This window comes from Notamacropus eugenii, chromosome 2, assembly GCF_028372415.1.
Source record: "Notamacropus eugenii isolate mMacEug1 chromosome 2, mMacEug1.pri_v2, whole genome shotgun sequence".
In the NCBI taxonomy this organism is placed as follows: Eukaryota; Metazoa; Chordata; class Mammalia; order Diprotodontia; family Macropodidae; genus Notamacropus; species Notamacropus eugenii.
This window is the reverse complement of record NC_092873.1, coordinates 348,699,862-348,712,758: the sequence shown is the minus strand read 5'-3', so window position 1 is coordinate 348,712,758 and position 12,897 is coordinate 348,699,862. Positions and strand designations below refer to the sequence as shown.

General features: G+C 44.3%; 1 protein-coding gene across 5 annotated transcripts in view; it reads right to left on the bottom strand.

Moving 5' to 3' along the window:
• Nucleotides 1-2,741: 2,741 nt before the first annotated feature.
• Nucleotides 2,742-12,897, bottom strand: part of PLCD3 (phospholipase C delta 3) — a 29,110-nt gene continuing 18,954 nt past the window's right edge. The window contains exons 9-17 of one of the 5 annotated variants that reach the window (XM_072645968.1): nucleotides 12,506-12,610; nucleotides 9,914-10,018; nucleotides 7,787-7,951; nucleotides 6,630-6,789; nucleotides 5,827-5,943; nucleotides 4,786-4,952; nucleotides 4,092-4,227; nucleotides 3,765-3,914; nucleotides 2,742-3,488 (exon numbers count right to left, since the gene is read on the bottom strand). In XM_072645968.1, coding sequence (XP_072502069.1) covers nucleotides 3,400-3,488; nucleotides 3,765-3,914; nucleotides 4,092-4,227; nucleotides 4,786-4,952; nucleotides 5,827-5,943; nucleotides 6,630-6,789; nucleotides 7,787-7,951; nucleotides 9,914-10,018; nucleotides 12,506-12,610 — 1,194 coding nt within the window. In that variant the 3' untranslated portion in view covers nucleotides 2,742-3,399. The remainder of the gene's footprint in view (nucleotides 3,489-3,764; nucleotides 3,915-4,091; nucleotides 4,228-4,785; nucleotides 4,953-5,826; nucleotides 5,944-6,629; nucleotides 6,790-7,786; nucleotides 7,952-9,913; nucleotides 10,019-12,505; nucleotides 12,611-12,897) is intronic. The other 4 variants (XM_072645970.1, XM_072645969.1, XM_072645971.1 and 1 more) reach the window with 4 other exon arrangements.

The window sequence follows — 12,897 nt, the reverse complement described above, 5'->3', positions numbered from 1 at the left end:
GTCACCTTTGTAAAAGCACTTTGTAAATTGCAGCATGTTATATCTGTGGAACAGATGCCATGACTCCTGAGTGAGCTGAGTTGTAGACTTTAAGCACTGGAGTCAGGAACAGGTTGCAGACTTAAATCTAAGAAGCTAGACCCCCTTCCTCTGCCCTTGCTTAGATCATAAAGGCCTTGGACCTCAGTGCTCAATTTCTTGACAATGTCATTTTTTGGAGATATCCATATATTGCCTCTAAAGTGGGGCTTCTGAACACTTTTGGTGTCCTGAACCCTTTCTCAGAATCATGTTTTTAAATGCATTAAAGTACACAGGATTATAAAGGAAGCTGATTATATTGAAATACAATTATCAAAATTTTTAGAAAACAAACTCATGGACCCCTGGGTTAAGAATCTCAGGTCTAAGGCTTTTGCCTCATGGTTGGGACTCCAGCCTCAAGATCCCTATTGAACCTCTCAAGACACATGCTCCCTTTCTGTACAGCCTGATGACCACAGAACTCTGCATTCATCTGTTAAGTTACATTGCTGAGACTCTGAGTTCTTGTCCTGTCTGCCTTGTGCTGAGGGCAGAATCATTCTTTCAATGCCCTAGGTTCCCCATATCCAGTCTTTTGGCAAGTCATGGACAGTATTTCTCATATCCATCATGTTCCCTACAGTCAAACCAACTCCCCTCTAGTTCATGCTTTCTGCCCTAGCCTATTTCAGGAGCTTCCAAATTGGACACCCTACAACCAGCCTTTCTAGTCCAACCTCCAAACAAGTCATCAAATCAATTTTCCTAAAGCACAGCTCTGACCATTGTCAACTCCCCAGTTCGAGAACCTTCCATGGGTCCCTATTGCCTCTAGGATAAAATAAAAACGGATTTGACATTTAGAGCCCTTGCCACCTGGCCTCAGTTTGTCTTTACAGGCTGGTTACATACTTTCATGTTGCAGGCCAAACTGACCGACCTACCTTTCGCTGTACCATTTTCTGTCTTTGCACAGACTTCCCCAGTCTAGAATGCTTTCCTTCATTTCTCCTAACTCCAATTCCCTTCCAGACTTGTCTTAAATGCCATTGTCTACAAGAGGTCTTTTCTGCTTTCCATCAATTGTTAGTATTTCTCCAGAAGAAAATTTGCCTTCATTTTGTATAGGTACTGTCCCCTTCCCTCAGTTAGAAATATAAACTTCTTTAGGGCAAGGACCGATTAATTTTTGTCTTTTTAACCCCAGTGCTTAGTATTCAGTAGGTGCTTAATAAAGGTTTATTGATTAAGTGATTAGTAGATAATTAACCAAGGAGAGATGACATGCCTGTCCTGCCCTAAATGAGACAGGGACTGTGTGTTCTTTGTTATTGCTATAACCCATAATGGTTAGAAAAATCATACGATTGGAATGGATCTCAGAGTGTAGTCCACCTAGCACAGAAAGACTGGCTATACCACTGAAACTGTGATTCTATCCTTTTTGAACACTTCCTGATGGGGGAGCTCTCTGCTTCTAGATATCATCTTGGAACATTCTGTTCATCAGAAAGCTCTTGCCTCCTGGTAATTTCCCCTCACTGCACCTTCACAAAATGTCACCTTCCTCTTCTGAATCACATTTGCTGACAGTGTCTTTCTTTCCTTTGATGTATTTAAAGATGGTAGTATCTGTGGTAAGCCTTCTCTTCTCTGGGCTAATTATCCCTGTTTTCCAAACATGGCATGTTTCCCAGATCCTTCCCCCCAACTGACAGCTCTGCTTTTTCAGTGACCTTCCAAGGTGACGTTCAAAGACCACTTCTGTATGCCCAGAGCATGGTGAAACTGTCACCTTCCTCCTCAACGGTGTGCTTTAAAAAAAAATTGATATCTTTTGTTTTTGAATCACCTTTTCCCCACCCCATTTCTGTTAATGCAATTCAAGGTCATGATTTTGGGGGGCACCTTTGTCACACTTTTAGTGCAACATTCTGAGCCTTTAGTTCACTAAACCCCCTCCCCAAGTCTTTACAGCACCAATTGTTTTCAAATAAGTTTCTCCTGCCCTGTGCTTTGCTGTTGTTTTATAAGCTTATTAGGACTCTGCATTTATCCGTGTTAAGTCCTTGTTTTGGGTCCATGCTTCTATCCCTGATTTTTAAAAATTCTGATTGTTACCCAATGTGGTCTCAAGGCACTCTTTTGATATCTTCATCCAGACCTGGCAAAGGAAAATGGGCAGAAGAGTTGGGGACACTTTGGTGACTTGGCCTCAGCCCCCTTGAACTGACCAAAGCAAGGTACTTAACTGTGGGTTTGAACCCAGTCTGGTTATAACTGATATCTTAGAGCTGGAACTTGGCCTGAGGTACCCCCAGGACCTTCCTCTGCAGTGTCCCTAAGGTTAGGGCCATTATTATGATGCTATGCAGACCCCTGCTTACCAAGTTGTAGGCAGACAGACCATGAATTCAGCTTTTCCTCCTAGCCTCTCCCATCCTTGGGGTTCAGACCTGTTTTCTAGCTGCTGAATTCTCCTCTCTAGCCCTAGGGGCAGTTATTCAACATCTTTGCATCTCTTCTCCTTGGGTACCCTACAGTAGAATCTTAGCTCCTGGAGAAGCTTTTTTTTTTTTCTTCACATTCCTTTTGATGGCCATGATGCCCTGCAGAGAGCAGATACTTAATGTTTATAGGATTGAATCATGGCAGGGGACAATCATCCCATGCCTCCCCGGGGCTGGAATGCAGTGACAAGGAAGTAGAGTGAGATGGAAATGTTAAAATAAACTCTTTATTCTTTATAAGATTGTTCTGTAATACTATTTACCCCTGAGGAATCCCCGGGAAAATAAAAAAAACTGCTTCAGGGTCTTCCCTGTCTCCCCGTCTCTACCTTCCCTAGGGGAGAGTGGATCCATTCCAAAAAAGGACAAAGGGCAGGAGAGCCAATAGGGTCAGAGTGGGCAGTAATGCTCTAAGACTCAAAAGATCCTGGCATTGTGGGAATGAAGAGGAGACCAGGGCTTTAGCCCCAAGGTCAGTAGGGACAGCAATATAGCCAAAATGGTCAATCAGATCCAAAGAGCACCAACTTGAGAGACCACCCATTTTCCAGAGCACAGCAGGACTCTGGGCATCTAGCAAGGGCGAGGCCCCATAACTGAAGCGCAGAGTGCAAGCTCATGATGGAATATGCCCCAAGGACACACAGGCTCCCACTCTCATATCCACACGTCTCCCGAGTGGGACCTGAAACTGCAGAGGAGGAGGGAGTTCCAACCATCCTGGGCCCAGGAGAGAATGAAGCAATATTACAGTCTCCTTGCTTAGGAGCTTGGCCTTAAACATCCCTTTCCTCCAAACCATGCCTCTGGGTTCCATTCAGGAAGGCAGGTTCTGGGCATAAGCTGGTGATGAGGGAGTTAGTCCTCACTGGTTTTTGATCTGAATGTGGACAAAGAGTGTGGCGGGGGAGAGAGAAGCCCCATCCTTTGAGAACAGATGGATGTGTCGGTACCCTGTGGGAAAAACCAGGTATTAGGGTCAATGCCATCCTGTGCCAACATGGTAAGAGGACTGATACCCAACAGCAAATGTTGGGAAAGAAACTCCAGGGTTCAGAGAGCCCCAAGCATTGTGACCATGAGCTGAGTGATCTAGGCACACACTTAGGCCGATGGGTCTATTTCTCAACTGGCACTCCTCCCCCTCCATCTCTATCACTTCCATGTTACCACCTCTCCAGCCCTCTCCCTTCCAGTCCTCTCATACCCACTCCAGCTCACTGTCCTCACCTTGCTTTAGGCTGTACATGGGTAATGTGAACTGGCCCACAAAATCATTGAAGGAGGTGATGTCATAGTCTTCAACTACAAATCGGACCAAGGCCAGCTCTGGGACCCCAAGGGTGAACTGCAGAGTCTGCCCCCAGTAAGGATTAAAGCCTGTAGACAAAGCACAGGGCCTTTGCTGCTACCTCCCTCCTTCCACAACAGGCACTAACGAGTATGTGCTAGAACCTGTCCCATTCCCCTCCCCCCACTTTCCTGACCTGCTTCCTTCCCCAAGCTTCTGGCCCCCAATTCCTAGTCCTCTAAACCCCTCTGCCATCTTCCACACACCGTTGTTTAGCACATAGTTAGTTTCTTTCTGGGCACAGTCCCTGGGTACCCCATAGATCTCCACTCGAACCAGGGGGTCCACAATAGAGTTTGGTTTCTCTCTGTTCAGTTTTGGCAATTGCTGAGCTGTTAGCACCTGATGAGGGGAAAAGGGAAGAATCTAATTGGAGACTCCACCGGCCTTGGGTCCTAGAGTCCAGAAGCCAATCCCAGCTACTCCTACCATAAGCCTTTCTAGGAGGCTGCTCAAGCTCTTCACTGGCATTGGTCCAGTCCCCACCAACTCTGTGTCTCCCTCCTCTCCCCAGCTTCCTGGGGCTTCTGGCTTTGTCTCCATTTTACATCGGCAAAGCATGCTTGCCCCTACTTGCCCACACCTCACCTCCTCCTCCCAGGCCTTTGCGAAGACTACCCTTAATCCACTGGTCCTCTCTCAATCCTCTTGCACTTTTCTCTCCTCTAAAGAACATTCCATTCCTCACCACACCCAGCTTCACCCCCTCTAGTCCCTCCTCACTGTGCTAACCCTGAGTGTCTAGACTCTAGAGCTATCTTCTAATGAAAAAGCCTATTTCTGCTGCTGAGGGGCAGTTTTCTTTCTCAATCCCATCCACCACCAACCCCAAAGACAATAAGCTTGTCAAGAGAAGCAACTCTGTGCCTCCTGGCACGAGGTTTTGTCTGTGGTGCTGACCTTGATAATGAGGGTGGTCTGGTGGGGCCCAGGGTGTTCAGGGTCAAAGGCTGTGTCTCTTTGCCGAAGAAAGTCAGGTTTCAAGACATAACCACATTTCCCATTCACCAGGAAGCGGCCATTATTCAGGTCCATCTCATACCCAGGAGTCTGGAAGTTCAAGGCTACTGTGGGAGAAATAGATTGGGGCAGAGGGAGCCTCAGATGGGCAGGACTGAGGGTCCAGATCTGCCTTCACCTCTCTAGTCTGTTTTTGGTTTTTGTGTTTTTCATCTGTCCCTGGTATCTACCACATAGCCGGAACTGCATAAATACTTGTTTACCGAACTGAATTCAAGGGATCTCGAAGCAATGCACACGAAGCAATACACACATCCTGAGTAAGCTTTCTCTTGCTGGTTGCTCACTTTCCCTCCCTGCTGCGGTACTCAGACCTCTACAACTCCTTCCTCTTCCACCCCCTTCTCCCAGCATCCTCTTTCTAACAAAGCTCAAACCTCAGAGGCACCAGCAGGTGACACTATCCATCTCACCCAGAGCACCATATACTGCCCTAAGCTGAGTCAGGGCCAGAAGAGACAGGGAGGGTGAGGCTAAGGCAAAGAGAAAGTCCAGTTAGGGTGAAAGGGGCAGTAGGGTGGACATAAAGTACCACAGGTATGGGTCTGGGAGTCAAGCCTGGGTCCTAATCAGCATTAGTATCCACTCTCCCCAATCCCCCAGCTTTACTGGGTTATACCTGGTCACACACACACACACACACACACACACACACACACACACACACACACACCTCTTTAATTTCAATCAATTGTTTATTTCCCATGTGCCTCTCCTGGTAACCCCTATACCAACCTCCCCCTGGCACCCATCTATGCCCTCCAGTTCCCAGCTTTCTTTCTTATAGCCTTTCCTATTGGTGCAATGGTGCCCTTCATTCTTCCCATATGCCCTCTCCCCCTACTTAGATGGCCCTCCTTCCTGTGCCCTTATCTACCATGATCTAGGATATCCATGTGCCCTCGATCCCCTGTAGCTTACCCAGTTGGCAACCCCCATTCCACATCTCCTGAGGGTTATAATTGGCAGAAGTCATCCTGAGCCCCAGTGGGTATACTCTACACAGCTGGCAAGTATTATGTCGGACAAAGTTGTTTCCTGGGCAGGACAAAAAGGTCATGCTCCAACTACCCCTTCCCTATCCCCCTTCCCCCCTACACTTCTCCCATCCCTACCTCAGATAGTAGCCCCCCCACCCCAGGAACAATGTCAGAAGCTTGGATCGAGGCTTGGTATTCAGGGATCTCACACCCAGGTCAGAAATCTGCCCACTTCAGCCACTCTCAATCTGTGCTGAAAAGGATTGCCCAGGCATCTAGTACTCCCTGTGGAGGTATCTTCTAGTGATTTCCTCATTCATCCTACCCATTTTTTAAACTGTAACCACCCCAGCCCATGTCAATCCTTCCTTCCATTAAACAGCCTTGAATATTTTGTCTGTACTAACCATGTGGCAATACTGCTTTGATGTTTTGTTAACATGTAGACTGTTAAGTTTCATGAAGGCAGAACTTACATCTTGGACTTCTATAAGGCACACAGTGCCGAGTACCTCCAAGTGCTCCGTAAATACTTGGCTTCTGTTTCTCCAATTTCCCAGTTCTCTTCCTAGCCCCTGAGTGCCCTCCCTGGGAATTCTCTCTCTGTACCCACTGCCCTGGTCTCCACAACCTCTTTTCCTATGTCTTCTCTCCGGGTCTATCCAATCAGGGGCCCCTCACCAGCTCCCACAATCTCCCCCGGCACTCTTTCCCAACAGTCTTCCCCATTCCTTGGACTCCTACCAGCTTCCTTGATGAATTTCCTGGCTTTCCGCTCATTGAGAGAAGGGACCCAGCAGGGCTGGGGTTGGATCCCAGGTAGATCTATGGCGTTTAATTGGGAGGCACAGCAGTAGACAACCAGGTCTGAGAGTCTGGAGGAGATCTGGGATCTTTTCTTGATCTGGGAGGCAGAAACAATCCCAGCTCCAGGCTTAGACCCCAAGCTCCAGGGTTGGGCCAGCCATTTCCCAACCTAAGCCTCAATCATCCAGAACCTTTCCCTAGACCCCTGCCTGTACTGTTCCCTCTTCTCCCATCCCAAGTCAGATGTCCTATGTTAAAGAGTTTAGGAATATCTTCACATAATAGGGAATAGGAGAAGGAGGAAGGGAATCCTCAAGACTGTATGAAGAAAATAAGGAAGGCCTGAACCCCAGAGATCAAAGAAGGGGAAACGATCCATATGCACAAACATTTATAGCAGCTCTTTTTTGTGGTAGCAAAAAACCTTGAAAATTAAGGGATGGCTTGTCAATTAGTGAATGGCTCAACAAATTATGGTATATGAATGTAATGGAATACTACTGAGCTCTAAGAAATGATGAAAGGGATGTCTTCAAAGAAACCTGGAAAGACTTGCATGAACCAGTGGGCAGAGCCAGGAACAACAATGCTGTTTGCCCTTCATTCTCGAAGAGGACAGCAACGTTGGGAAGGTGATCTCATGACTTGCAAGCAACACCAATATTAGTAAGACAAACAACTTTGAAAGACTTAAGAACTCTGACCGACTCGATGACCAAGCATGATTTACAGAAGAATGATAAAGAAACATGCTACTCATCTCTTGACAGAGAGGTGATGGACTCGGGCTACTTACTGAATGAAACATATGTATTTTTTTGGACACAGTCAATGTGGGAATTTGTTTTGCTTGACTAGGCTTATTTGTTACCAAGGTTTTGTTTTTTTAATTTTTTTCTCCAATGGAGGGAGAGGGAAAATTTTTTCTTAAGTAGGAAAAATAAAATTTAGAAAAAACTTTTAAGTGGAAAAATATAATTTTTAAGAGAACAGGGAAAGATTTGGGTGGGGGAAACAGTAGCTTTCTCCATCTTCCCTTCCAAACTTTGAACTCCCATGTAAGGCCCTCTAGCTGGCCCCAGCCACCAGCTCACCTGTTTATTGGGCTCTGCAGCCTCTCCCTCTCCCTCTCCCTCCTCTGATTCCTCAGCTGCTTCCTCCTTCCCTTCCTCTTCTTCATCTGTATAGGACAGGACAGACTCTTCCAATGTATGAGTGGATGATTTCCTTCTCTTTGTGAAAGATTTGACTTTGAGCAACTGAAGTGGAGGAGGGGGAGCCAAAGAAGACAAGTTTCAAGACTCCCTCTTTTTCTCTTTCCATATCCAGATTCTCCCACCATCCTCCAAACCAGGATTTCTTAACCCTTTTTGTGCCATAGACCCCTTTGGTAGTCTGGTAAAGCCTATGAAGCCATCCCCAAAATAATGCTTTTAAGTGCATAAAATAACACAATACTAATTATTATTAATATAATTCAATGTAATTTTTACATTATATCATTTCATAATATAATCAATATAATTGTCATATTATGTCATTATATAATTCAATATAATTATTAAATCTTATGTCATTATATAATATCATTATCATTATTATTTGCTGTGGCTACTATAAATGGATGCCTAAATTTGGAATCTGTTCTCCTTTTTCCTCTAGTCCATGTATTCACACATAAAAGTGAGTTTTCTAAAACTTTGTTTACTTTTATAGAAGAAAACAGGCAGCTCCGTGGCTCAGTAGATAGAGGATTGAACCTGGAGTCAGGAAAACCTGAGTTCAAATGTGGCCTTAGATACTTACTAACTATATGACCCTGGGCAAGCCACTTAACCTCTATTACTAATGATACTAATTATATTGAAATTCTTATAAAAAATTCTTTTAAATTCTTGGACACCAGATTAACAACTCCCTGCTCTAAATTCAATCCCACTATGGCTCAAGGCAACATCCTATCACTTAACCAGGACCATGTTGTTTTCTTCAAGATTAAGAGCTCTTAATCTGAAATCTGTGAACTTTAAAAAAAATTTTTTTGATAAATATATTTCAATATAATTAGCTTCTTTTGTAAGGATTTCCTTCCTTTGTAATGGATTTAATATTATTTATTTATATTTATTCATCCCTTGTATTCATCACTGTCTTTTGTGAACTTTGAGGATGACCTGTCTATCCCTTTGGGTTACTCTGAAGTTGTGAGATCATGAGAACACTGTCTGGTACTTCTGGTTTTTACAGGGCAAGGGGGAAAGATGGGGGTTGCTAGGGACTTAGGTAGTAAATAGCTAGGAATATAAGTGGAACACTCAAGGCTGTTCTCCCTCTACCCCTACCCCCCAACCATGTTATCAGAAGGCTGGCTGAAATTAAACCAATGCATTCCTCATGAGTTCAGTTCAGAACACGAGTGGACATTCCAGCCCTGCTTAATGGTATTCTAAGAGAGAAGACTATTCTCTTTTTGGAAATGAACCCTAGGCCTAGAGAAGGTCTTAGACCAAGGTAGGTCTAGATAGAATAGTTTAGAAAGCACATCTAGTCAGGAAATTTAGGTTTCCTTCAAGATGTACTTCAAATAACCTAATTCTATCTGAATTGGTGTATTCCCTGCTCTCTCATTTTGTTGTTGTTCAATCATGTTAACTAGTCACGACCTCATGGACCATACTGTCCATGATGTTTTCTTGGCCAAGATACTGGAGTGGTTTGCCATTTCTTTCTTTTGTGGATGATTTGCCCAGGATCACACAGTACTCCTGGTCCAGCACTCTATCCACTGAGCCCTACCTAGTTGCCTGTTTTCTTCCATAAAGGCAAATAATTCTTTAGAAAACACACTTTTTATGTGTGAATGCATGGGGTACAGGAAAAAGGGGGATAGATTCCAGACTTGGGAATCTATTTATGGTGACCATAGCAAAGGAAGGAAGACATAGTTAGAAGACTAGGTGTTCCACATCTCTGAAACAAGAGAGCTCAGGGCCCAGGAAAAGGGCCTACTGACCAGTGAAAGTGTACCAAGTGATCAAGGGTAAATAGTGTGAGCCCCCAAAAGGTTAAATCCTCCAAGATCTGTTGCAAAGAAGAAAAGAGGCCAGAATCCTTAGAATGTTGACTAAAATGCTGACGGCCTAAAACCTAGGGTAAAATCTTCCCTTCTCCCCGAGGACCACCCCCCCAGATCTTGAGTACCTCCCTCACCCCCCAAAAACCTTTTCATCTTCTTCCTTCTCATTTGATGAAAAAGACTCAACCTCTTCCTTCTGTTGCTGCCCAGAGGACTTTCCTTTCAATGAAACCTGGGAAGACTTTAATAGCTGTGGGGACCAAGGGAGAATTTGTTTTATTTTTTTCAAACATCATGAGGATAGTGGGAAAAGTGTTGGGTTTGGAGTCAGAGGACCTGAATTTGATCGTAGTTCTGTCACTACTTGTGTGAACTTAGGCAAATCACTCTCATCTTTCTAAGACCATTTCTTTATCTGTAAAATGAACATCCTTTCAAGGTCAAAGTCTGGATCCAAAGATCCTTTCCTCCTCCTGTAACCCACTCCCCAATAAAGGTCACCCAGACTCCCTATGTAATCCTCTTTATAAAATAGAAGCCCCTTCTACCTCAACGGTCTCCTCCATCAGACCCCCTGTAAAGAAAGGGATTGTCTTTGTGAACCTTGGAGGTATTCTATGTATCTCTTAGATTATTTTGATGTTTTGACATAATATTATGCCACATCTTTTATATTTTCTTATTTTTCCACTCTTGGGACAGAGGGGTTTTTGTGGGGGTGAGGATGGAGGGAGAAATGAGAAAGGTTTTGAAACATTCAAACACCATCAAACATGGTAGTTAGGTGGTGACATGGAATGCTGGGCCTGATGTCAGGAAACCCTGAGTTCAAATCCAACCTTAGATGTTTTACTAGTTGTATAACCCTGGCTAAATCACTTAACTCCTGCCTGCCTCATCTGTTTCCTCATCTGTAAAATGGAAGTAAAAATAGCACCTAGCTCCCAGGTTTGCTGTGAGGATCAAAACAAATAATATTTTAAAAGTACTTTGCAAAACCTTAAGGCGCTATATAATGGTGTTTGTCATTGTCTGAGAGTCAATTTTGGATTACAGAATACAATCCAATGCCCAATTTAGCAAATCCCCAAACTGCATGGGAGTATTCTCAGGCAGAAGAGGCCACTCTCTCCATAGGCTGGACCTCATGGACCCTAGTAGGCCCAGGGAACTCCAGCTGACTGGAATAACTTTGAAAACTTAAATAGCACGGTACCAGGACCATGTGGTTTTCTTCTAGATTAAGTGCTCTTAACCTGAAATCTGCAAACTTAAAAAAAATTTTTTTTTCATAAGTACATTTTAATATAATTGGCTTCCTTTGTAAGTCTATGGATTTAATATTATTCATTTAAAACCATTATTCTGAGAAAGGGTACATAGGCTTCAACACACTGCCCAAGGAGTCCCTATGCTATGATTTCTCATTGTTTTGCCTTCTAGGGGAGAAGGAAGGAGAGAATTTGGAACTCAAATTTAAAAAACAAAAATGTCGAAAATAAAGTAAATTTCTTAAAAAGAATCCCTATGCTAGATGTATTTCTAATAACCGCGCCATTAGTTTTGTCATGTCCCACTCTTCATGACCCCATTTGGGGTTTTCTTGGTAAAGAAAAGTGGTTGGCCATTTCCTTCTTCAACTCATTTTATAGATGAGAAAACTGAGGCAAACAGGGTGAAGTGACTTGCCCAGGGTCACACAGCTAGGAAGTGTCTGGGGCTGGATTTCAACTGGGAAAGACGAGTCTTCCTGACTTTGGGCACAAGTCCACTGGATAATCCACCTATCCACCGAACCCCATCTAGCTGCCCAATATCTATTGTTTATGAAATTGTGAATTCTCTGTTACCCCCTAAATAAGCCCTAGAAAACCCACTTTAAAAAAAAAAAAAGAAAATCCACTCTTATGTGAATAGATGGGATAAAAGGGAAGGAGGGAGCAGACCCCAGACTTGGGCTTACAGTTATGGTAATTAGGTATCTTACAGGTAATTAGGCCCTGGGAACAGAAGACCTTTGAACCCAGAGAACTAAGCCAGGTCAGGGAATGGGAAGGTTCGAGAAGCTGGTTTTCTCTGGTTAGGGTATTGTGATCAGTAAAGAATTAGACAAAGCAACTAAGACAACTAGAACTAGAACTAGACAAAGCAGGGGATCACAGCTTTAGAGTTGGAAGGGACCTTCTTCATTTTAGGGATGAAGAAACAGGCTCAGAGAGGCTGAGTAAAAGCTTGACTTAACTTGCTCTGGGTCACACAGGAAATGTCTAAGGAAGGATCTGAACCCAAGTTTTACTGATTCCAAGCACAGTGTCCTATTCACCCACCTCCCTAGGCAAAGACCTCCTGGACCTGTCCCAAAAATGTCCTAGAACTCTCAGGAAGCTGAGGGGAACTCTGCAGGGCCTAAGGCCTTGTGCTGAATAATCCATAACCCCCTTGAGGTGATTAGGATTGGTGTCACAGTGGAAAGAGGCCTGGGAGTCAGGAAGACCCTAGTTCGAATCTAGCCTCAGGCACTTCTTAGTGGAGTAACTCTGGGCAAGTCACTTAACTGCTGTCTGCCTCAGTTTCCCCATCTGTAAAATGGGGATAATAATAGCACCTACCTCCCAGGGTCTTTATAAGAATCAAATGAGATATCTGTAAAGTGCCCAATACACAGTAGGTACTTAACAAACACTTGTTTCCTTCCCTTTCTCCTCAAGGTTTTTTGATCTGGAGGGCACTCACAAACCTTAAGTTCATTTTCTTTGTCCTCCTCAGGCAGGTCAGACTGAGTCTCTTCTTTCTGATGTTCAACTTGTTTTTTGCCCTTCACCAGAACTCTGCCCTTCAGCTGCTGTGAAGGTCAAGACAGAAACATCAATCCTTCCTTCCCACCTTGTTTGCCCAGTACAGAACAGCCAAGCTCCCTCTACAAACTCCCAAACCTCACAGCTCAGGGCACACTTCTCTTCCCCATACTCTCCCCTGCCAAGACAGTGACCCTTCAGTTAAGATCTCTCTCCCTTCTTGGAATATCCAGCTTTATCATCAAGTTTTGTCCCTAACTCCAGACTTGGTAGGGGAGTGGTTTGCCCTCCCATGGGGAGCAGACTCCCTGCCTTCCTCTTTCCCCTCCCTCGC